The sequence below is a fragment of the Sander lucioperca genome, chromosome 16, assembly GCF_008315115.2.
Source record: "Sander lucioperca isolate FBNREF2018 chromosome 16, SLUC_FBN_1.2, whole genome shotgun sequence".
Lineage (NCBI taxonomy): Eukaryota > Metazoa > Chordata > Actinopteri > Perciformes > Percidae > Sander > Sander lucioperca.
The window spans coordinates 17,121,356-17,145,652 of NC_050188.1; the positions used below are offsets into that span (position 1 = coordinate 17,121,356).

At 36.6% G+C, this 24,297-nt stretch overlaps 1 protein-coding gene across 5 annotated transcripts in view; it reads right to left on the reverse strand.

Moving 5' to 3' along the window:
• Positions 1-9,251: 9,251 nt before the first annotated feature.
• Positions 9,252-24,297, reverse strand: part of LOC116047392 (ras/Rap GTPase-activating protein SynGAP-like) — a 45,217-nt gene continuing 30,171 nt past the window's right edge. For 4 of the 5 annotated variants that reach the window (XM_035993194.1, XM_031296188.2, XM_031296185.2 and 1 more), the window contains 7 exons: positions 21,360-21,564; positions 20,322-20,906; positions 17,611-18,294; positions 17,287-17,448; positions 16,126-16,337; positions 13,299-13,371; positions 9,252-11,491 (listed from right to left, as the gene is read on the reverse strand). In XM_035993194.1, the coding sequence (XP_035849087.1) occupies positions 11,456-11,491; positions 13,299-13,371; positions 16,126-16,337; positions 17,287-17,448; positions 17,611-18,294; positions 20,322-20,906; positions 21,360-21,564 (1,957 nt within the window). In that variant the 3' untranslated portion in view covers positions 9,252-11,455. The remainder of the gene's footprint in view (positions 11,492-13,298; positions 13,372-16,125; positions 16,338-17,286; positions 17,449-17,610; positions 18,295-20,321; positions 20,907-21,359; positions 21,565-24,297) is intronic. The other variant, XM_031296187.2, reaches the window with a different exon arrangement.

Below are 24,297 nucleotides of genomic sequence, written 5' to 3' on the forward strand. Positions count from 1 at the left end.
TTGAACCCTGTACCTTCTTCCTGTGAGGTAACAGTACTAACCATTGGGCCACCATACTGTTTTCCTATATCATGTCTTTTTTGTGACTTTTTCGACATACTATTACTTTTTTTGATATACTATACTGACTTTTTTTCAAAAGTTTCGACATACTATGACTTTTGTTTCTACATGCTATATTATGACCATTGGGCCACCAAGCTGCTTTCCTATACTGTGACTTTTTCGACATACTATACTATGACTTTTTTTTGATATACTATACTATGACTTTTTGTGACTTTGTTTCGACATATGACTTTTTTTTCAACATACTATACTATGACTTTTTTGACAAACTATACTATGACTTTTTTCGACATACTATACTATGACTTTTTCGACATACTATACTATGACTTTTTTCGACATACTATACTATGACTCTTTTTCAACATACTATACTTTTTGGATTCAAACCCTGTAACTTCTTCCTGTGAGGTAACAGTGCTAACCATTGGCCCACCGTGCTGCTTTTCTATACCATGTCTTTTTTGTGACTTTTTCGACATACTATATTATGACTTAGTATACTTCTTCTTCTACTTTTCGACATACCATATGACTTTTTTTGATATACTATACTATGATTTTTTTTCAAAATTTTCGACATACTATGACTTTTTTCGACATGCTATACTATGACTCTTTTTGATATACTATGACTTTGTTTAGACATACTATACTGACTTTTTTTCAAGAGTTTCGACATACTATACAATGACTTTTGTTTCTACATACCATACTATGACTTTTTTTGACATACTATACTTTGTGGATTTGAACCCTGCACCTTCTTCCTGTGAGGTAACAGTGCTAACCATTGGGCCACCAAGCTGCTTTCCTATACTGTGACTTTTTCAACATATTATACTATGACTTTTTTGACAAACTATACTATGACTTTTTTCGACATACTATACTATGACTTTTTTCGACATACTATACTATGACTTTTTTCGACATGCTATACTATGACTCTTTTTCAACATACTATACTTTGTGGATTCAAACCCTGTACCTTCTTCCTGTGAGGTAACAGTGCTAACCATTGGCCCACCGTGCTGCTTTTCTATACCATGTCTTTTTTGTGACTTTTTTCAACATACTATACTATGGCTATTTCATCAATTTTTTCGACATACTATACTATGGCTTTTTTTGTCATACTATGCTGTCTTTTTAATCACTTTTTTCTACATACTATAACTTTTTATCACTTTTATCGACATACAATACTATGACTTTTTATCACTTTTATCGTCATACTATACTATGACTTTTTATTCACTTTTTTTTCAACATACTATACTGAATTTTTTTATAATTTTTTTGCACATGCTATAGTATGACTTTTTATCACTTTTTCCATATGCTATACTGTGACTTTTTATAATTTTTTTCCACATACTATTTTATGACTTTTTAATCACTTTTATCAACATACTATGCTACGACTTTTTCATCACTTTTTTCGACATACTATACTATTACTTTTTTATCACTTTTTTTAATGTGCTATACTATGACTATGTATCACTTTTTTCAACATACTATACTGTGACTTTTTTTATCACTTTTTTCAATGTGCTATACTATGACTCTTTTTCAACATGCTATACTTTGTGGATTCAAACCCTGTACCTTCTTCCTGTGAGGTAACAGTGCTAACCATTGGCCCACCGTGCTGCTTTTCTATACCATGTCTTTTTTGTGACTTTTTTCAACATACTATACTATGGCTATTTCATCAATTTTTTCGACATACTATACTATGGCTTTTTTTGTCATACTACGCTGTCTTTTTAATCACTTTTTTCTACATACTATAACTTTTTATCACTTTTATCGACATACAATACTATGACTTTTTATCACTTTTTTCCATATGTTATGCGTTGACTTTTTCAACATACTATACTATGGCTATTTCATCAATTTTTTCGACATACTATACTATGGCTTTTTTTGTCATACTACGCTGTCTTTTTAATCACTTTTTTCTACATACTATAACTTTTTATCACTTTTATCGACATACAATACTATGACTTTTTATCACTTTTTTCCAAATGTTATGCGTTGACTTTTTCAACATACTATACTATGGCTATTTCATCAATTTTTTCGACATACTATACTATGGCTTTTTTTGTCATACTATGCTGTCTTTTTAATCACTTTTTTCTACATACTATAACTTTTTATCACTTTTATCGTCATACTATACTATGACTTTTTATTCACTTTTTTTTCAACATACTATACTGAATTTTTTTATAATTTTTTTGCACATGCTATACTATGACTTTTTATCACTTTTTCATATGCTATACTGTGACTTTTTATAATTTTTTTCCACATACTATTTTATGACTTTTTAATCACTTTTATCAACATACTATGCTACGACTTTTTCATCACTTTTTTCGACATACTATACTATTACTTTTTTATCACTTTTTTTAATGTGCTATACTATGACTATGTATCACTTTTTTCAACATACTATACTGTGACTTTTTTTATCACTTTTTTCAATGTGCTATACTATGACTATGTATCACTTTTTACGACATACAATACTATGACTTTTTATCACTTTTTTTCGACTTACTATACTATGGCTTTTTCGACATGTTATACTATGACTTTTTAACCACTTTTTTTACTTACTATACTATGGCTTTTTATCACTATACTATGGCTTTTTTCGACATGTATACTATGACTTTTTATCACTGTTTTCGTCATTCTATACTATGAATTTTTATCACTTTTTTCAATATACTATACTATGACTTTTTATCACTTTTTTCAACATACTATACTATCACTTTTTTATCACTTTTTCGACATACTATACTATGGCTATTTCATACATTTTTTTCGACATACTATACTACGGCTTTTTTGTCATACTATGCTGTCTTTTTAATCACTTTTTTCCACATACTATAACTTTTTATCACTTTTATCGACATACAATACTATGACTTTTTATCACTTTTTTGTCATTCTATACTATGACTTTTTTCAACATACTATACTATGGCTTTTTTATCACTATTTTCGACATGCTATACTATGACGTTATATCACTTTTTTCTACATATACTTTTTTCGACATACTATACTAAGAGTTTTTTCACATACTATACTATGGCTTTTTCATCACTTTTATTGGCATAGTATGACTTTTCATCACTTTTTTCAACATACTATACTAGGACTTTTTCATCACTTTTATTCGACATACTATACTATGACTTTTGAATCACTTTTTTTGACATACTATGACTTTTTTATCACTTTTTTAATGTGCTATACTATGACTATGTATTATTTTTTTGACATACTACACTATGACTTTTTATCACTTTTTTCAACATACTATACTATGACTTTTTATCACTTTTTTCAACATTCTATACTATGACTTTTTCATAAATTTTTTTCGACTTACTGTACTATGAGTTTTTATCACTTTTTTGACATACTATACTATGACTTTTTTCAACATACTATACTATGGCTATTTCATCAATTTTTTTCGACATATTATACTATGGCTTTTTTCGTCATACTATGCTGTCTGTTTAATCACTTTTTTCCACATACTATAACTTTTTATCACTTTTATCGACATACAATACTATGACTTTTTATCACTTTTTTCCACATGTTGTGCGTTGACTTTTTTCAATATACTATGGCTTTTATTCACTTTTTTGTCATTCTATACTATGACTTTTTATCACTATTTTCGACATGCTATACTATGACTTTATATCACTTTTTTCTACATATACTTTTTTCGACATACTATACCATTACTTTTTATCACTTTTTTTAATGTGCTATACTATGACTATGTATCACTTTTTTCGACATACTATACTGTGACTTTTTTTTATCACTTTTTTTCAACTTACTATACTATGGCTTTTTCGACATGTTATATTATGACTTTTTATCACTTTTTTCCACATGCTATACTATGACTTTTTAACCGCTTTTTTTACATACTATACTATGGCTTTTTATCACTATACTATGGCTTTTTTCAACATGTATACTATGACTTTTTATCACTGTTTTCATCATTCTATACTATGGATTTTTATCACTTTTTTTCAATATACTATACTATGTCTTTTTTAGCACTTTTTTCAAAATACTATACTATCACTTTTTTAGCACTTTTTTGACATACTATACTATGACTTTTTTCAACATCCTATACTATGGCTATTTCATTAATGTTTTCGATATACTATATGGCTTTTTTTGTCATACTATGCTGTCTTTTTAATCACTTTTTGTCCACATACTATAACTTTTTATCACTTTTATCGACATACAATACTATGACTTAGTATACTTCTTCTTCTACTTTTCGACATACTATATGACTTTTTTTGATATACTATACTATGATTTTTTTTCAAAATTTTCGACATGCTATACTATGACTCTTTTTTGACATACTATGACTCTTTTTCAAATTTTTTGACATACAATACTATGACCTTTTTTGACATACTAAACTATGATTTTTTTTTCAAAATTTTCGACATACTATACTATGACTTTTTTATCACTATTTTTAATGTGCTATAGTATGACTTTTTATCACTTTTTTCGACATACTATACTATGAATCTTTTATCACTTTTTTCCACATGCTATAATATGACTTTATATCACTTTTTTCGACATACTATACCAGGGGTGTCAAACTCAATTTCACTGAGGGCCACACTGGAAAAAGAGAATCACATCAAGAGCCAGACATTTATAGTTTATTGACATGCTTTTATTTCATCGAAAAAGGAAAATATCTTTGACTCAATTATTGCGTGTCTCATATAGTCTTCTCACTTACAGTTTGGTCCACATAAAGCCCTGAAAAAGTGAGCAAAGACGTTCAGAAGCCATCCTAGAATTTAGCAAATCAAGCAAAACAATGATTACATTTTCTAAGTAGACCACACAGCTGACTCACAACAACCTCTTTCACAGCCTGAATATGCAAACTTTCTGGAGTCTCAAAGTCGGCAAATTTGCCAAATTGTGCTTTGAGTGTTCCATAATTGCAAGTTGAAAAACAGTTTCCCATGTTTTTGATTTGGCACACAACTAGGTGGGCCAAAATGTATTGTGAACCTAAATAGATATGCGGGCTGGATCAGAATTTGCAAGGGGCCGGACTTGAGTTTGACACGTGTACTATACTATTACTTTTTTATCACTTTTTTCAACATACTTTTCTTTTTTTGACATACTATACTATGACTTTTTCGACATACTATACCATGACTTTTTAATGGCTTTTTCGACATATTTTACTGACTTTATCACTTTCTTTTGATATACTATACTATGACTTTTTATGACTTCATGACTTTATCATGACATACTATACTAGGAGTTTCTTAAGACATTTTTATGACAGTATAATATGCCTTTTCATGGCATTTTTATGGCATACAATACTATAACCTTTTTATGGCATACTATACTATGACTGTTTATGACATTTTACACATACTATACTATGACATTTTAAAGACATACTATACTATTACTTGTTATGACTTTTGACAGCATATGTTTACAGCATACTTAGATTTATATTACACATTGATGACATTTCCATGATAAAAAAAACTGTATTTAAACTATAAAATATACAATTTACAGGTAAAGTGGATGCTTAGAGTTACAGGGTTATTGCACAGGAATTTTCCTTACCCTGAGGACAGCCTGTGTTAATAAACTGTTTTTGTGTCTGGCTGTTTTGGCGTACCCTGTTCTGTAACGTGTACCAGTGGGGAGAAGTCAAAACGGGTTGTGTGAAGGGTTTGCAGTGATGTTTTCTGACTTTGGAGATGTATAAGTTTTTATGCAGTCCTGATTGTCCATTGTAGTCAGTTCCGTTTCCTATTTGGTTGCTGATCCAAACCAAACAGTGATGGATGTACAAAGAACAGACTGAATAATTTGTTGTAGAATTGGATGAGCAGCTCCTCAGGCAGGCAGAAATATAAAAAAAAGTACAAACATAAGAGTTAAAAGTAATAAATAAAAAAGCTGTACAGTTGGTGTGACAGATGTAATTGTGAGTTCCAAAAATGTATTGCACTTTATCAGAATTACAGAGAAAGTAATTGTGAGTCCAGTTTGAGTTGGTGTTAGATTCAGAGTCACCACCGGCAGGAATCATCTCCTGTGCCGCTTGGTGGAACACCTTCGGGGTACGAGTCTTTGGCTGATGATGCTCCTCTTCTCTTCCCTTCTTGTAGTAGTTCGTATAGTATAGTATGCCATATAAAGTCATAGTATAGTATGTCATAAAAATATCATAGTATAGTATGTAATTAAAATGTCAAAGCCATAGTGTAGTGTCATAAAAAGGTCATAGTATAGTATGTCATAAAACGTCGTATGTCATAAAACATGTCATATTATAGTATGTAATAAAAAGTCATAGTATAGTATGCCATAAAAAGTCATAGTTTAGTATGTCATCAAAATGTCATTAAAAAGTCATAGTAAATAGTGTCATAAAAAATCACAGTATGTCATAAACATGTCAAAGTTATAGAATTGTCATAGTATTGTATGACATAAAAAGCTTATAGTATATACTTTCTCAAAGTGAATTGCGGCCCTCAATCATATTTCCACCAAACCCCCCCTGGAGGATCTGGTCGAGTCCTAGAAGGTAGTACAGTATATAGTTACCTGAGCTAAAAAAATAAATTAAAAAAAGATCTTCAGTTAGGGATTTATTACTTTATTTAAATCACTCGGAAAAATCACCTGAAAAATGAATACATTCTCTTTGTTCAAACAAAACAAATCATATCAATCAAGTATACTTACACTAATAATAGTAATTACAAGCGCAATCATACCTACAATAACTACCATTATAAATAAAACTACCAACATTTAACATCCACCATACAACATCAGGGGACTGGAGGATATGGCTTATCCATGGGGCATGGCTTTTTTCAAAAGAAATGTCAAGTAAATTAAGGTATACATCCAGTAGGCCCGATTCAAGTCAGAAATCCCACCAACTAAATATGTGTGACACAGTAGATCAATTGTGCAGAATAGCTGCCAAGAAAAATACTTTTTTTCATTCCATAATGATATACATCCATTTTAGTAACATAAATATGTTGAAAGGTGTTAAATACCCTTATTCAAAATATACAAGGTATCTCTTTTCATTTATAAGGTCCTGCTTTAGCTGCATCAAAGCGGCAGTTATTCTCCCCTGGATCAACAAAGGTTCATACATCCTCTAAATAATCTCATGATTTTGTAAACATAAAGCACTTCTTCCAACAGTAATATATTAATATGTTTCAGCATGTTTCATTACGCTGAAGCATTTGTCACATTTTTCATTTGTGCCAAGAAACCAAACTTCTGTTCCCTTTTTATCTAACAAATAAGGTGTAAATTAAACTATTTATAGGGATGAGATGTGGGCTGGGAACCAACCAAAATAAAGAGCGAGTAGTTGTCTTAGCACAAACTCCTCATTTCTTGTTCTTTTTCAATTGTATTTAGCTTTAATGGTCAAACATTGTGTCTCAATATTTTTGTGCATTTGGCATTGAAGATATCAAAAGTTCTTGTTAGCAATATCTCTGTTTCTTTTAACACCTGTAACAGAGTCTGATGAATACCTGGAACATGGTCAATCTCATCCTGTAATTAAAAGGAGATTTGTATGAATATAATGGTAACGGCACTTTAATACAATAGTATTGATGGCAAAAGTTATATATAGGAAATCCGAAAATAGCAATGAAAGAGCAACCAGGATAGAAATTTAAACGGAGGTTTTCTAGCCACATGGAATAAAGTATCATCTCAGGTAGCAGAATGAAGATTTCAGAGGTAGCACACTGTACCACTGTAGTTAACACAAAGAAAGTTAGAATACATGGGCATATCATAGATTTGTATGTCTTTATAAACATGTCAGATTATGGATTGCAGCATAAAATGAAAACAGAAGTGCAGTATAACATTTTCAAAATACTGTATTGCAATGCAGGCCTAATAAATAAAACCTATATATTTCAAAAGATTACTTAAAAATGCAATCCAGTATTGTTGAAAGCACCACTGCTATTTTGGTAACACAAACATAGGTGAAATACTTTAAGAATGTATCTTATTATTCCACAGGACAGAAATGTGCTATGTTTGGAAATTATTTAGCTTTCATCCCATGAACACGTTGCTCTCACGTGGCACTGTCGTTTCTGGATTGCAGCATTAAGAGTTAATAATATAAGAATCAATTGTTACCACAATTTCAACATGCCTAAAGGCCTACCCTTGATTTGAATACATATAAGAATAGATATACATTAAGCTATTTTATACATTTCTGGTAACATAAACATATAACTATCATTTTATATTTATCTTTAAAGAAAATGTATTTTTAAAGGCAGGAGGTTAAGATAAATTATATCAATCATGAAATTTGCAATATAAATGTTTCTGACTAACATACAGAGTTAACCAACACGCTGCGTATTAATTCATCACCTGACTACAAAAAAAGACATTTAATGTACAAAATGTACAGGTTTCTTTGTATTGGCATTGTTATTTGGGGCCTTGTGGCACAGACTGTAAGGCAGTCAAATCCTATGCACATATACTACACATCCCTGCTTGGAAACTCTTTATTGTTCTGTTGTTTTCACTGTCGCTCCTTTTTTTGTTTTCTGGTCATTTCTCTCAGTACTTTCATGTTGTATAATGCAAAAGGCTGAATGCCACCCTCTTCTGAAAAAACGGAAGAGTCAGCAGGTTGAATAAAAAAAGATGCCTTCCAATAAGAAAGCCACGTCAAAGGGTTTTTTGTACATTAGAATAATATCTGACAACTAATCAACTTACTCGTTCTTGCATTTAAAAAGCACATGCAGAACTTTTGCACACCTATGCTTCAGAAACATTAAACACAACAGATGAGTAATTCACTACTTGCTATTATATGATTTGTTTCCAGTTGCACATGTTTATAATCATAGTTATTAAAAAATGTATTCATACAGCACTTTTCAAACCAATGATACAAAGTGCTGTACAACAATACATGAAAAGGCTAAAAGGTTAAATATAGAAAAAGGGCATACATGATTTCTTTTTTTTCTTTTTTTATTTCCAGGTCGATTTATTACTTTTCAGGCTTGGTTAGTTTAGATTGGCTTTAGACTAAGTCTAAAGCTAGTCTCTTAGATGTAACAACTGTAAACTAAATATGAGCTGGAGCCCTGATGTTGCTTCTTGAGGAGCTAATCATCTTTCAGATATTTCTGATCACCTTTCTTAAAGACAATGTTAAATAGAAACAAAAATGTATATAAAGGGGGGAGGGAGCTCTGGTAGACTCTACTTTTTTTTGGTACCTGTACTTTTCTCTTTTCGTTTTCCACTACAGATAGTACACCCTCAGTGTAGGCAGGATTATCTGCCGATCGCCATTCGCTGAGACTTTATGACTTTAAAAATTTAAATTCAGGGGTTTGTGCAGGATGTCCTGTGTTGCGCTAGTGACGGTTCTCTCTGACAATCAGTGGTCTGCAGTACCAAAAAAAAGTACCAGATACTATCCACAACCTTTGCAAATGGAAAACCAAAAAAGAGCGAGTGGAGCCGTACCATGCAGTGGAAAAATGGCATTAGAGGTCTTGTACTGTAAGAGACAGATTATAAAAATGATCTAAATCAAAGCAGCTGAGATATGCCAAAATATCCAGACTCTTAGATACCATTTACACCTGGAATTAACATGCAATCTGTATCTGGATGTCTTTTCAGGGTATGGAAAAACACAAGGTGTAAATGCACATTATCGGAAAGTGATCAGATTGTCCAGACCACATCTGTTGGGGGTAAGACTTGCAAAATGATCAGATCCTAATCAGGTGTCAATGATATCCATATAGTGTGACCATATTCTTAAGAAAAAAATGAAACAAGTAGTAGCAGTAGCTAGTGAGTCTTCCCATGCAAAAAGTAAATTAGTAATACCCATTCATGGCAGAGCTTAGCATACCAGGTGTAAATGCAAAGGCCCATGGATTGGATGCCATTATCCAGATAATGTATCCAGATAGAGATCACATGCTTATACCAGGTGTAAATAGAGCCTTATGCTCAACCCTACATTTCCCATAATGCAACCAATAGCATCTTTTCATCCCTCCTTGGTTAATGCCCATGTCTGTCAAACTCCACACCCCCTGTTTGTAATGCACTCTTTGTGTTATAAATTTGGAGACTCCAAGCCCAAGCTGAGAAATAAAACTGTTTTCATAGGCTGAGTACTGTAGTACAAGTACTGTACTCCGTAAAATCGGTTGAGTTCCCCTTTAAATTCAATATTTTCTTACATGAGATGTTTCTTTCATGTCAGGTCTTTTAAAAAGCACTTTGTATCACCGTTTTGAAATGTCATATATTCTTTATTATGATTAATATTATTATTACAAAGTGAACAAAACACATTATGATGTCGGATTACTTATGTAAAGTATTTCATTTTTTTAAAAGGTTTAGTAGTTTTAAGAAATACTTCTTCTATACACTGAAAGTCAAGAGACTTTTGTTCTGGCTTTACACTGAGTGCCAAAGGAAAATCAACTGACGAGAAGGTTTAGATTGTTTGTAAAGCAGTTAGTTGATTGTAAGATTTGTTTGGCATCTATTCAAATGGGATGGCTGTACTATAAAGGATGCAAAAATCATAATGATAAGCAACTTTTGTAAGTAAAAATACCTTTGCAAAGAGAATATGTTACTAAATGATTCATTCAGAATCAAATAGTAATATGGGTCTTTGCTTGGGCTCTGCATCCGAGGATCATAGATGGCAACTGATTAACAACATGCTTGTTGCTTGTCACAGGCGTCACCATGAGGGGATATTGTGCTTGTAAAAGCCTTTTCTACATTTTGTCTGCAGCCGCTTAAGTGAGAAGCGATTGTGCTGCTTGTCGCGGGGGAAATCCTGAATCCATCGTCATTCCTAGTGTTTAACACATCTCTTCTCACTTCTTCCGATTAAATAAAGAAACTCATTAGGTTCAGTATTGCCATTGTTGTGGCATTGGCTTACATTTGTCAAAATGTGCAGACGATTCACTGCACACATTGGTCCTCACGCTAAACTGATTGTCAAGTTCTGGTACAGGCAAAGTTCGAATATGTGCAAAGTTTTTTAAGAAAGTTGTGAGATGAAGCCTCCAGTGGTCCTGCTGGATCCACTGCAGAGCTTCTCTTCATGGGTTTTGTAGGATCTGAATCAGTCTTCTTACACGCGAGTGACCATCATGAACTCTGGTCACTTTGGAATTGACAGTCAGGATCCGGGGTGGCCATAGCCCTGGTTGAAAGACTGAAGGGAGAGAAAACAGATGAAATAACATTTTGTCTCCATTTCCAGCTTCATGAGGGTGTCTAAAGGAAGTCTAAAGGAAAAATAGGTTTATTTTCTCTTAAAAATACTACTCTCATGTCTGTAACGGTAAACATGTAGCATAGCTTAGCATAACAACTGGACACAAGGGAAAGGCTAGCCTCACTCTGTCCAAAAGCAACAAAATCTGCCAACCAACCATTTTACAGGGTGCTATGTGCTGAAGTATTTCTTGGCCGGGAGCAACTAGCTGAGACTCCAGGAAGTTACTTCTCCTGTCCAAGAAATAGTCCAGTAAATAACCCCTGTAAAACAGCAAATTGTCGTTTTTACACTTTAGTTCTTACTTTTGGACAGAGTCAGGCTAGCTGCTTCCCTGTCTCCAGTCTTTGTGCTAAGCTAACAAGCTGCTGGTTCCAGCTACATATTTAAAGGGGCTATACTTAATATTCAGAAAGAAATTGGTCTAGGATTGCCTTCACACGGCTCTCACAGACGACTCCCCAACTTGCCAAATACCAACGCTTATTCACGGCCCTCTGCATCTGATACCGATGCACAAGGCACTGACATGCACTCACATGCTTTAACATGCACTCGCGGATTGACCGGCTATCAAAAAAAAGAACAGAGAAGCTCAGATCACAACACACACAGAGGGAGTGTGACTCCATTATCTGCTCAGGACACCATTACACACATTTATTTCTTTACATAGATTTGTTTGCTACTATATTCATGTTCTGTATGACGAGTTCAGACCCTTGAACTTACAGACACGTATCGATCTTCGCATCTAACTCACGGCAAAAAAAGGAAATTAGACGTATTTCCCAAAATGCTGAACTATTCCTTTAAATCTTAATTCTCTGTTTTCTGTCTGTGGGAAAGAACTGTTCACACTCGCGCACAGTAATTGACACAACTCTCCCAATCGGAAGGAATAGCATTTCTTAACATTTACTTGGACTTTGAGTGCAATAACGGAAACATTTAATATCATGAGTGTTGTTTTTTATAGCTATGACTTAAGTTTGAGCCAAAAAAGGACGGCTTGCAAAATAATCCTTCACTACACTCTAAACTGGGCTGCTGAGTTTATACGTCTATTCTAATTACACACTCATTTGTTAAAGTAGTCTGTTGTAAAAACAATTACAATCTCTCAGCAGACGCAGTGGAGAAACACTTCTATATATGGTCGAGTTTTCAAGAGGCAATTTGGTCTATTTGCTCTTGATATTGAGTGCTGAAAGAAGGTGACAGTGTATTTCAATGACAGCAAAAAGTTATTTCCTATTCACCTGCGTCACAATCCAGCCCACATGCTGCATTCACAATGTTGAGCCCTGCAGAATTACTGTGATGCAGCTGATGAGTCACACAGTCAAGGTTTTCTAATGATGAATGCGTTCTGTGGTATAATAATCATCTTTTTGAAAATAATATTCAGTTTCAGTGTTGAAGACTTGCTATTCCTTCACAGAACTAGATTAACCTCTGTACATAAATTTAAAATCAATCCAGCTCCTCATTTTTAGGAACAGCGCTGTGTTGTCGCTCTCCTCTCAAGCGCGTGGAGTAAAATGGTGAAATGTTCATTCAGATGTGACATAAATGTACTTTTGAAAGATGGGATAGGTGAAGAGTATGACAGCTGCAAACTTTTCCCCTGCACTGGCTTTGGCAAATGCGCTGAATGTGATGTAGAAATGATGCAAGCTATTTTAGGACATGACTGGTTTAGCAAATAGGGATGATAAAAGATGTAGACACAGGCACAAACCTGGTCTGTGAGGATTCGAGGCTTAATATCAGGTATGGCACCCCCTCTCAGCTCATCTTCCACAGCCATGAGTCTGACAACAGGGAAATAGAAACAAACATACCGGTTGACAAAAATAGAATCAGGAAGCCGGTGTTCTTCAAATTTACTGTAGGATTATGTGGCCATATGATGATATTAAGGTCTTAACACATTTCTGGGTGCCATCAGCTATCCTCAGAGCTTCCTGAAACTGAATCTAAAATGCCTTCAGAACAATTCAGGCAGTTTAAATTCAGCTATTCAGTTTTGTTTCAATTTTGGCAGGATAGTTTAGTGTGCACCCATCTGCTGTATCTGTATTCAGAGGAAATGTTTACTTTAAAGGAACTATGTGAAGAAATGTACATGTAATTATTGTTTTGTATTGCCAATGTGCGGACAGATTGTAACGTAACTTAAAAACCAAGACCTATAGCTGCCTGAAAAATCCAAATGATGTGACGTTTATGCACCCTCCCAAGTGCTTAGCCTCTCTTTAGCTTCCCTACAGTGCCAACAGTGTGCAACACCAGCTAACGTTAGCTTAGAAAGTTAGGGAGACACTGGTAGCTCACGGGTTAGAGCGTGTACCATTAAGGCTGAATCCTTACCGCAGTGGCCCGGATTCAAGTCTGTCCTTTGCTTCATGTCTTCCCCTCTCTCTCCACTACCTTTCATCTCTCTCTCACTATCAAATAAAGCAGAATTGCCTAAAAAGAAAGGAAATGGAGTCCACTAACGTTATCAAACATACCACCACCTCCAACAGTGTCCAAAACAAAGTCCACGTAAGCACAAAAAATGGGTGAAGCCTGTCTGGCCAAATGGGAATGTGACCGTCGCCAGGGGGGAAAACTAGGGTCAACATCAGTAGTGCATTCAACTGGTCACTCGCGCCTATGAAGTGTGAACGTGAGTAACAGGATGCTGACAGCAGTTCACCTAACGGCCCCCGGTGTCATTAATAACAAGGATTTTCTGAAAATTACACAAAGTACCTTCAACTCAAGGAGGCTTTCTACCAAATGAGATGAGATGTAAGCTCTGTATACTGTATACTCCAACTATAAAAAAAAAACTAGGCATTTCATTTGGTAGGAATCACACTTTGTTCCTTGAAACATTTCCTTCAAGTATAGCTAGCATCTGTTTTTTCCTTTTGTCCTTGTAATCAGGTTACTGAAAAAAATAAAATGAATCTCGTGAAGTGTTTCATATTAAAAGTATGAGCCTAATGGGTATGATTTTTGGTATTAGTTGTGATATTTAAATGAGCTACATTTAAATGAATAGTTCCACATTTTAGGAAATATGCTTATTTAGATGAGAAAGTCGATACCACTCTGTCTGTGCATTAAAGGTACCCTGTGGAGTTTTTGACTGCTACTGGGGCTATGGAGAAATGTGTTGATGAGTAGGTCAATTTCGTGTTCTACAGGGTTAGGGTTTTAGAAAAATCTGTGAAAGAAAATGTGAATTAATGTGTGTTTCTATCTACCACTGTTATGCAAATATTAGGAGTTGGGTTCATTGAGATGACTTTTTAAAGAGCGCCAGTCAAAACTCAAACGGAAATGGAAAACAATGTAAAAAAACATGATGTAAATATGGCATTTATGCTTATTTCATGTATTATTTGACGTTACTTTCTCATCATTGCTCCACACAGATCTGATGTTTTGGTCTGCCACCATTCTTTATCTCTTCAGTAGACGCTTAAGTTAAATGCTTCATGTATGTCATTGATTTATGGGCCAAGTCATTTTCCATTGGATTTTGTTGCACTTTGCTAGTGGTAAAATGTTTTTTGCGAATATTTAATTATCTTCCAAATATCCTGCATTTTCACTCAGGTTTTTGCATGCACAAATTGAATATGTGCATAAAAAAAGGTGCATATAAACTGACATAATGATTCACACAAACGCATGTACTTAGATAACACAATACAAATTGTTAAGTCAATATAAACTCCACAGTGTACTTTATGTCTGGAGCTAAAGCCAGTAGGTGATTAGCTTACTTTAGCATAAAAACTACCAGCACCTCTAAAGCTCACTATTGAACATGTTGTACCTCATTTCTTTAATCCAAATAAAAACAGAAATGTAAAAACAACAATTTGTAGCTTTAAGGTTAAGAAGTCAGCTAGCCTGGTCGTGTCCAAATTAAAAACAGTTTGCTCCTGCTTCCAGTTTTTATGCTAAGCTATGCTAATTGCCTCCTGGCTCCAGCACATATATGAGAGTGGTATCTTCTCATTTAACTCAAGAAAGCAAAATGGGGTATTGCGCAAAATGTTGAACTATATCTTTAAAAATTGATAGATATGACATCATGCAAGTTGCATTTGAGTGGAAGACTTTTACTAACATAGTTTGTTAATCATATATTTTGAAGGTCTTAAAGTTTAGGAAAGATTGCCGCTTAATACTTCTTCCTTCACAAAGCACAGATGTGTTTGTCTGAGTACACATACAGCAGACCAAAAACATTTCTTTAAAGCAACACTATGTAACTTTTCCCTCTACCCCTACAGGTTGTCTCATTGGAACTACAGCTCGCCCGAAGAGGGAAAAGTTACATAGTGTTGCTTTAAATGGGCAATTTATAAAACCTCACCCCTTTTAACCACCTTTACTTTGTAAACAACTTTTGTATAAAAATTGTATAACTTACTACACTTTAACTTGTTTTCTGATTATAATTTATTAACTTTGTAGAAATATATGTGTGACTAATTTGTTTGGCATTGAGAAAGCCAAGCAGTAACTGGCAGCTCTACTTCAACCTGAACACTAATCACCTGTTGATGATGCCTTTAATTTGTGAGTCCTTTTCAACTTGCTGCTGCTTTAGACGGCGCTCACTGTCTTCCAGGCGGTTCTGATACTGCATTAGGATCTTGCTTGTCTGCTGTTCCTGCGACGCAAGTCTCTGCTCATATTCTTCAAGCTTGCGATGAGACATCTTCAGCCGCTCCTTCAAGGAATATATCTCTTCTTCGTACTCTTTTACCTGAAATAAAAATACAGTCACTTCACCAATGTCCTCACCAGTGATGGAATATAACTAAGTACAAATTTGACGTACAAATGTTCATGCATTCATGCATTCATTTTCATGCCACTTTCTACTTCTACTCCACTATATTAATCTGACAGCTTTAGTTACTAGTTACTTTACACATTAAGATTTTTGCATACAAAACACATGTAGTTTATAAAATACATGTTTTATTATAAATTAAACTACCCAACAATATAACGGCCTACAAATACAGCTGAAATTATTAGCCGATTAAACGCAGAACTGTTTTGATCGTTTTCATTTTGTAAAATGTGAGGATTTTTCTGAACTGAGTACTTTTACTTTTAATAAACTTTTAAGTACATTTTCCTGATTATACATATTTTTCAATGCAGGACTTTAACTTGTAACAGAGTATTTTTTACAGTGTGGTATTGGTCCCTGGTATTCAGCAATATTCCTGAATGACGAGGGATTTTATCAATATAGACAGTGCTCTGTAGTGCAGCTCTCTTTATGCTAAGCTGCATGTGGGAAAGACCAGACAAAGCTGCAGTGGAACTGTGGCCAGCTTAAATGTGTGCAACAAGCACTACATGGACATGTGTTTCTAATACAGGCAAGAGTGTGGGAGTTGTTCATCACACAAAATGCACAACAGCCACCATTATGCAACTCATGCATTATTCTGTTATAGCTCTAATTTATAGTTGCACTATGGCAGAACAGTTAGAAACAGTTTCACCTCAGTGCAGGTGATGCACATGTAGAAATTGTGATTAGGAAAAGCTTCTGAAAAACCCTTCTAACGTTTGAAAAAAAATCAACTGACCAGATTGAGACTTTTTTCTCACACTATTTGGCCTAAAAGAGCTTCTTTACTTTTTATTAGTTCGCTGAGTTTTTGTTTTAGAAGAAGAAAAAGAAAAGTGCTGACCCTCTCTAATCGTGACTCATCCATGCTCTTGGAGTACTCTTTCAGCTGACCCTCACGGTCCGGCCGCAGGCTTTCTATGTCAGCAGAGAGATGTGGCATGTTGGACACCCAGGCGACTGTCCGTTCATTGAGGGCCGGGGTGCTCAGGGTCGATGGAGAACTCTGAAACAACAACAACAACAACAACACAGGTGAGTCATGGTTTAAATTCATGGGTTCATATTAGAAATGCCTTGAAAACATGGCAAAATACTTGCATGCTATATAGAATAAGACACTAAAGAACTGCCAAGCTTTAAATTAAGAGACTGTAGTTAGAGTGACCTGTTTATTGCCTGGTTTGAGCAGATGCTGCTGTGGCGGCTGCAGTTGTGTCTGTTGAGACTTCTTGGTGCTTTTTGTGGGCGTGTCTGTTGACTCCTCTGCAGCTGCCTGTGCGCCCGGGTTCTCTTTAGCGGAGCTCGTCTGATACGGGAGTCCGGGAGCTGGACTGTCTGTCACTGACAGCTGGGATTCCTGTTGTTGCTGCTGAAGTTGCTGTTGATGTTGCTGCTGTTGATGTTGCTGCTGTTGATGTTGCTGCTGTTGATGTTGCTGCTGTTGGTGTTGCTGCTGTTGGTGTTGCTGCTGTTGGTGTTGCTGCTGTTGGTGTTGCTGCTGTTGGTGTTGCTGCTGCTGATGTTGTGGCGGCTGATGTTGCTGATGTTGTTGCTGCTGCTGCTGATGTTGTGGCGGCTGCTGAGAATGGCGCGATTTCGGCTGACTGCCGCTGAAGTTTGTGTCAGAAGAGTCGAGGAGGAGGTTCCTGCTCTGCGGGCGAACCTTTGGTGGCGTGGCGGTGGCTGGAGTGTTAATGGATCGCTGTGACTTGAGATGTTGTGGAGGAGCCATGGATGACTGGCGGCTTGGGTGCACTGTAGTAGGTGGTGTGGCCAAGGAGGCAGGGGTGCCCGTCCCAGTGGCTGTCTGAGATACGACTCCCATCAGGTGCTGCTGCTGGAGAGACTCCTGAGAGAAGAGATTAAGGTGAGAGACAAAAATAAAATTGTCAAAAAAAAAATAATGTGTAAAGTTTAAAAAAATAAAATCCAACTTTGATGCCCCCCAGTGGTAAAGTCCAATGAGACACAAAGCCAATCAGGACACCCAAGACGAATGAAAGAAGCACATTCACTGCAAAATATTTTAACCAGACTGGCTCATTTCTCTACAGACAAAAACTCAATAATTTGAAAGACAGAAGAAAGAAGTACAAAAATAACCGAAGAATAAAAGCAGTTGGAGCAGACATCAGGTTTTCTGGGTTTGTTCCAGATATGTGGTGCAACAAAAACTTAATGATGATGTTTTGACAGAAGCATACCTGTCTGGATGGTCAGAAATGTGTTTTGGCCCTAAACCATTTAGTGCTTTATAAAAACAACCGTAGAATGTATGAATACATGTATAGCTTGCTGTGTAGCTGTATAGACAGATAGATAGATAGATAGATAGATAGATAGATAGATGACCCTTTTCTGACACACCATCTGTATTAATAAACGGGAGGCTTGGGATGTTTGTTCCATTAATTCCCACACAGCAGGACAGAAATAGCTCAAGACTACATGACTGTATCATTAAAACACTATATTTTCCCACGGACATGCTGTAGTAAACGAGCAGTCCCTGAGTACATCATCAAGTCACAGCCAAAAAGGTCAGTTTAGATTCATTAAAAGCTGTTCCAAAAAATACATGAATCCAACTAAACTCCATCATCAAACAAGTGACAGTTTAATTAAATTGTATAATGTGTGTTCCCATGTGTTTAAAAACACATTGACACATTATAATTGCATATTTATAAAATCAGCTTTCTCTGGAAATGCTCAAACTCCAGTCAAGATCAAGATCAACACTTTGATCAAGAGATCAAAGTCTGATCAGTACACAGCGGGTTAAAGTATGCATAATATAATGATATGTGCAGTATCAACAGTTATGACACTCTTTTCTGTCCTGTTGAAACAAGGACACAGTACAATTGATGTCGAGCACCCCACAGAGTTCAGCAGACCAGTGAATGATCCTACTTTAGTGTGTTGTCTGTAGCAGAAGTATCCCTCAAAAGTGCCCTTACATTACTGTTAGATTTGCATATTCTGCTGCTCATGAGAGGGCCATTCCTATTTTATTTGGAACACAGTAAAAACAAAAGTATAAGCAGGATCTAATGTACTGCGAGGGCGAATCTGAATTCATGCAGATATTTTTGTTGCTCAACCAAGGTGTTGGGCAATTTGGCTTGAAATGGAAATAACAATCTTATTTTAAGAAATTAAAATAAATTTGAAGTAGAAACAAATGAGGGACATAAGCCAGGATATCCACTGATATGTACAGCATAAAAAGAAGAGGTATGTGAAGTTTCAAGCTTTGGGTTTTACTCAATAGAAGTACCTTATGGTTTCAAAGTAAAACTTGTTTTCCCCTGAGTAACTCTTATATGAGAGATATCCATTCTAATCTACTGTGTATACTGTGAAAGGTGTGACAGCCAGGCAACAGCAATGGCAATGTGAACATTGTGAGTGTATGGACAAGCTAACAAGTTCTCCACCTGGTGGTGCTCTTTAAAACACAATGCCATTCTGGATATTCAGCTACACTTCAGTATGTAGACCAATTTCTGTCCCGATGGAAATGGTCTCTTCCAGGTTATACACTCATTAACAGACTGAGAAATATTCTGTGGCCACAAGTTGAGGTTTACAATCTATGATTTCAGTAACCTCACTTATGGAAGGTCACTGTCCACTGCTTTTACCAAAATCCTAAAATATGGATTCCTACAGTATAGAGTGATATTGCATCCATAAATATATTTGTAGACACCAAACAGTTGAGGTTTCTTTATATTATGGGGGTCCCCTGTATAGATAAAATGGTACTATAATGTAAGATTTGTAGATATTTGTGAAAAATAAGGTTACCCTTTTTAAGCAAAGATATTGTTGCATCATTACGTGTGAAGATAAGTTAGAAATTCCTACCTGCACCTGCAGTGACAGCTGGTGCCAAGCGTAGTCATTGCTCTGATTCTGCCGGGTGAAATCATCACTGTAACTGTGTGAGTGGACAATGCTGGGCTGCACCAGACTGCTTTGTGACCGCAGGGCGGATAAATCCTCGCTGCGGGAGAAAGCACTGTTGCCAAAGGCCGGTGCATAGTCGTGGTGGCCATTCTCGGGCTCGGGGGCGAGGAGGAGAGGAGGGGGATGAGGCTGAGATTGAGACTGAGCTGGGGAGTTCTGGGCAGCCAGATGGAATAGCGGGTTCTGGAAAGACAGGGGGAAGTGCATGGCCGCTGCTGCCTGCTGCTGCTGTTGAGAGATGGATTCGGTGGGCCCCCCTATGTGGCCCATCTGGCTCAGCCTCAAACCTGAGCCAGCTGAGCCTGCTGGCATATGCCCTCCCATACGAAGAGGACCACAGAGGTTTCCGAAGCTGTGGCCCAGGCCGGCGATGGAGGCTTGAGAGGAGGTGAGCATGTCTCCCACAGAGTTCAGGTTGGAAATGCTGTTCATTCGGGAGTCCTGAAGATCCATCATGGACACACTTTTGTTCACACTATGGACCTGAGAGAAACAATAGAAACTAATTAACTAATTAACTTTTGTTAATACAGATGCATTTTATTCAGTGTACAGGAAATGTGTTATTTTAGTTTTAAATGTATTTATTTTTATAATGATATTGATGCATTTTAGACAGCTAAATGCATTTAGACAGTTATGCTAGACCAATGTTTAACTCTTCTATTTTTTGTTTTATTCCATTTTAGCTTTTTTTATTGTCTTGTTTTTCTTTTCTATCTCGTCTTGTTGTTGATCTTAGGTTTGTAAAATCAGCACACCAAAGTCATATCAGAGTTACACCATGTTGTATTATTTTGTAAGGGAAATATGCTAGAAATTTTTTGATGGTATTTTATAAAACAAATTATGTTCTGATACCTGCAGAGAAGACTTAAAAAGCTGCAGAATTAAGACATAAATCAGCAAACCTAATCAGACAATTTGACATCGTACCTTTGGATCTGGTTCAGTGATGTCCGAGCTGCTCGTGCAGTATGCAGGACTGGATCGAGCCAGTGGTGGACGGGTCACGTAGAACACTTCCCTTGACGAGCGGAGGTCTCGTTCTGCGTGACGCCTCATGTTCAGATTCGATGAGAGGGATTCTACAGCCGAGACTCCAGTCGTAGGGGATGGGAGGCGAGAGATGTCTATTGAACTGCAGATACACAACAAAAAACATGTTACAAATTGCTTTCGTGGGTTTATTAACACTGTCTCATAAATATTTTATACTTGATTCTATTTTGCATTATCCCTATAATTTTAAACAATGTGGGCCATATGGAGAGAAATAAAAGTGTAAGCCCAGCTGCTCCCAACCCTTTTTTTTCACCCTTTAATATGAGGCAATATCTCCTTGCAGTCCCTCATCATTGCTTGCATGGCATTGCAAGTTGTGAGCAGTTTAATCAAAGTGTTTTTTTTAGAATGATTTTCAGAGGCCTGAAAGGAGACGAGACTGCCTACAGGGAGGAAGTACAGAGACTGACAGACTGGTGCACAGAGAACAACTTGGCACTTAACACCAAAAGAAGAACTGATTATTGACTTCAGGAAGAAACAGGTTGATCACCAGCCACTGTTCTTTAAAGGGGATGGAGTGGAAAGAGCATCTAGTTTTAGGTTTTTTGGCACTCACATTTCAGAAGATCTCACATGGACAATAAACACAAACTCACTGGTTAAAAAAGCACAACAGCGACTCTACTTCCTGAGAACACTCAGGAAGGTAAATCTGTCACAACAGCATCTGGGGCCTCATTTATAAAACTTGTCACGCAAGAAAAAGTTGCGTGAAGCAGGGTGAAATTTGCTGTCGCAACATTCCTTGCAAAAGTCGAGATTTATAAAGAATTTCCATGCGTAAAAATGTGCCCAGTTTTCCGCAACCTATTGACCATGCGTGTGATCGTGCGTAATGCTCCCAAGGTTTTGTAGGCTGCGTTTTAGTGAACTCCGATTGTATCCCCGTTTTCCGAACCCAGCCCAGTTTTTGTTTTCCTGAACCCAAGCCGACCCAGAGCCGGTCGCGGCGCCCGGCGAGGGGCTGCCAGCAACGGGGAGAGGCAGGAGATCCTCCCACACCGTGCAGCGGACGCTAAAGGAGACTTTTAGCGTCAATAAGAACGAAAGGCACCTGACCAAACGTCCGTATTTTACGAGATGGGAGTGAGAATCTGTTGATGTGAGCACACTCTAAATTTTAATAATAAAGAAAAATTATGCTATTTATTATTTCTGCACCTGCTATTCCCACACAAAGTTACAAAATTGTTACATTTTAAGCACTTTCACCTGTTCTGATTAAATTCTAAGAAATAAGCACCAATAATGATCAAAGATCATGTTTCTATTTTTTTACCATACCTTTTCTCACAAAAAACGAAAATGATCATATGATCGTAAATGTGATCTCACGGGGTAAATGGCAAATATGAACCATAAACCATGTATATATCATTGGTAATTGAGCTAAATCTGTTAAGTATTAAGGCTGTGTAACAAATATATGAACACCACACAAGGGTTAAGGCTTCCAAACAGGATTTGGTTTCGATGTTGTTAGGCCTACTGCTGCTAGGTAGCTCTCTCTCTGCTCTTCCCCTCCCCTCTGTCTGTTCTTTATTGCAGGAGTGAAGTCTGGTGTGCGGGAGTCAGGGTTCCAGCTGCAGCTCATTCACCATAATCACCTCAGCCTTAAATACCCGGTCAACCTTGCCACTCATCGTCAGATCATAGCCAAGATTTCCACGTTAGTCTCGCTGCTGACTCAAACCTGCTTGTTTGCCTTTCGTGTTTTTGGCCTGTTCAATTTATATCTTCTCCTGTGCTACAGCTATTCGGAACCCGACTCCTGCCTCCGCTTCACTCCAGCCACCATCATCCTGCTTTCCACTACTGGGCGTCATTTGGATTCACCACGGACACGCGGACAGTACGGTACCACTCCTGCTCAGAACTCTGGAACTGTTTCCCACTCTGTAGACCTGGACCTGCTCTTCCCCTATTGTTGGAGACCTGAACAATTTAACTTTATAATAAACCTGTTAAACCTTCTCTGGCTCAGTGTTATGGTCTGCATTTGGGTTCAATTCAGTTTTAACCGTGACAGATGTTCTACCTCTGTTAGGAGCACCTCGATCTCACAATCACTGAATCGTGTCTTTTCCCCATTTTTTCGTTTCATGATTGGTCATCAAGGGCTTCTTTACAAGGCTGCAATATTCATTGATTAATTAAGATGGACCTTATTAGGACAAATATGGGACGACCTTGGGAGGAGCGTGAGGCTCGTGCACGACCGCATAAAGTAACGCACGTCCGTATTTATAACGAGAAGAGTGCGTACCGGGGTGCGCCGCAAGGTGTTACAAATCAGAATTTTGTATTTGCGTACGAAAATTCTGACTTTTTGGCACATGAAATCTTTCAGAATAGAATCATGCACCGCTTTATAAATGAGGCCCCTGGTGTCTTTCTGCAGTTGTTCAATTGAGTGTCCTGACCTATGGGAAACTTTTATGGTATGGCAACAGCTCTGCAGAAGACAAAAAGGCTCTGCAAAGAGTCATAAAAACTGCAGAGAAATCACCAACATTCATTTGCCTACTTTAGAAGACATCTATACCTCCTGAAGCCTGCGGAAGACATTCAGAATCACAAAGGACGTACATCACCCGACACATGAACTGTTTGAACTCCTCCCCTCTGGGAAGAGATACGTACACGGCCATCAGAGCACGGACCACAAGACTGATGAACAGTTATTACCCTGAAGCCATCACCACACTGAACTCTGCACTGAAATCAAAGACCTTATAGACCCAACTGTGCAATAGGAACTTTTCTTGCAGTTATCTTTTATTTATTACTACAAATGGTGCAATAC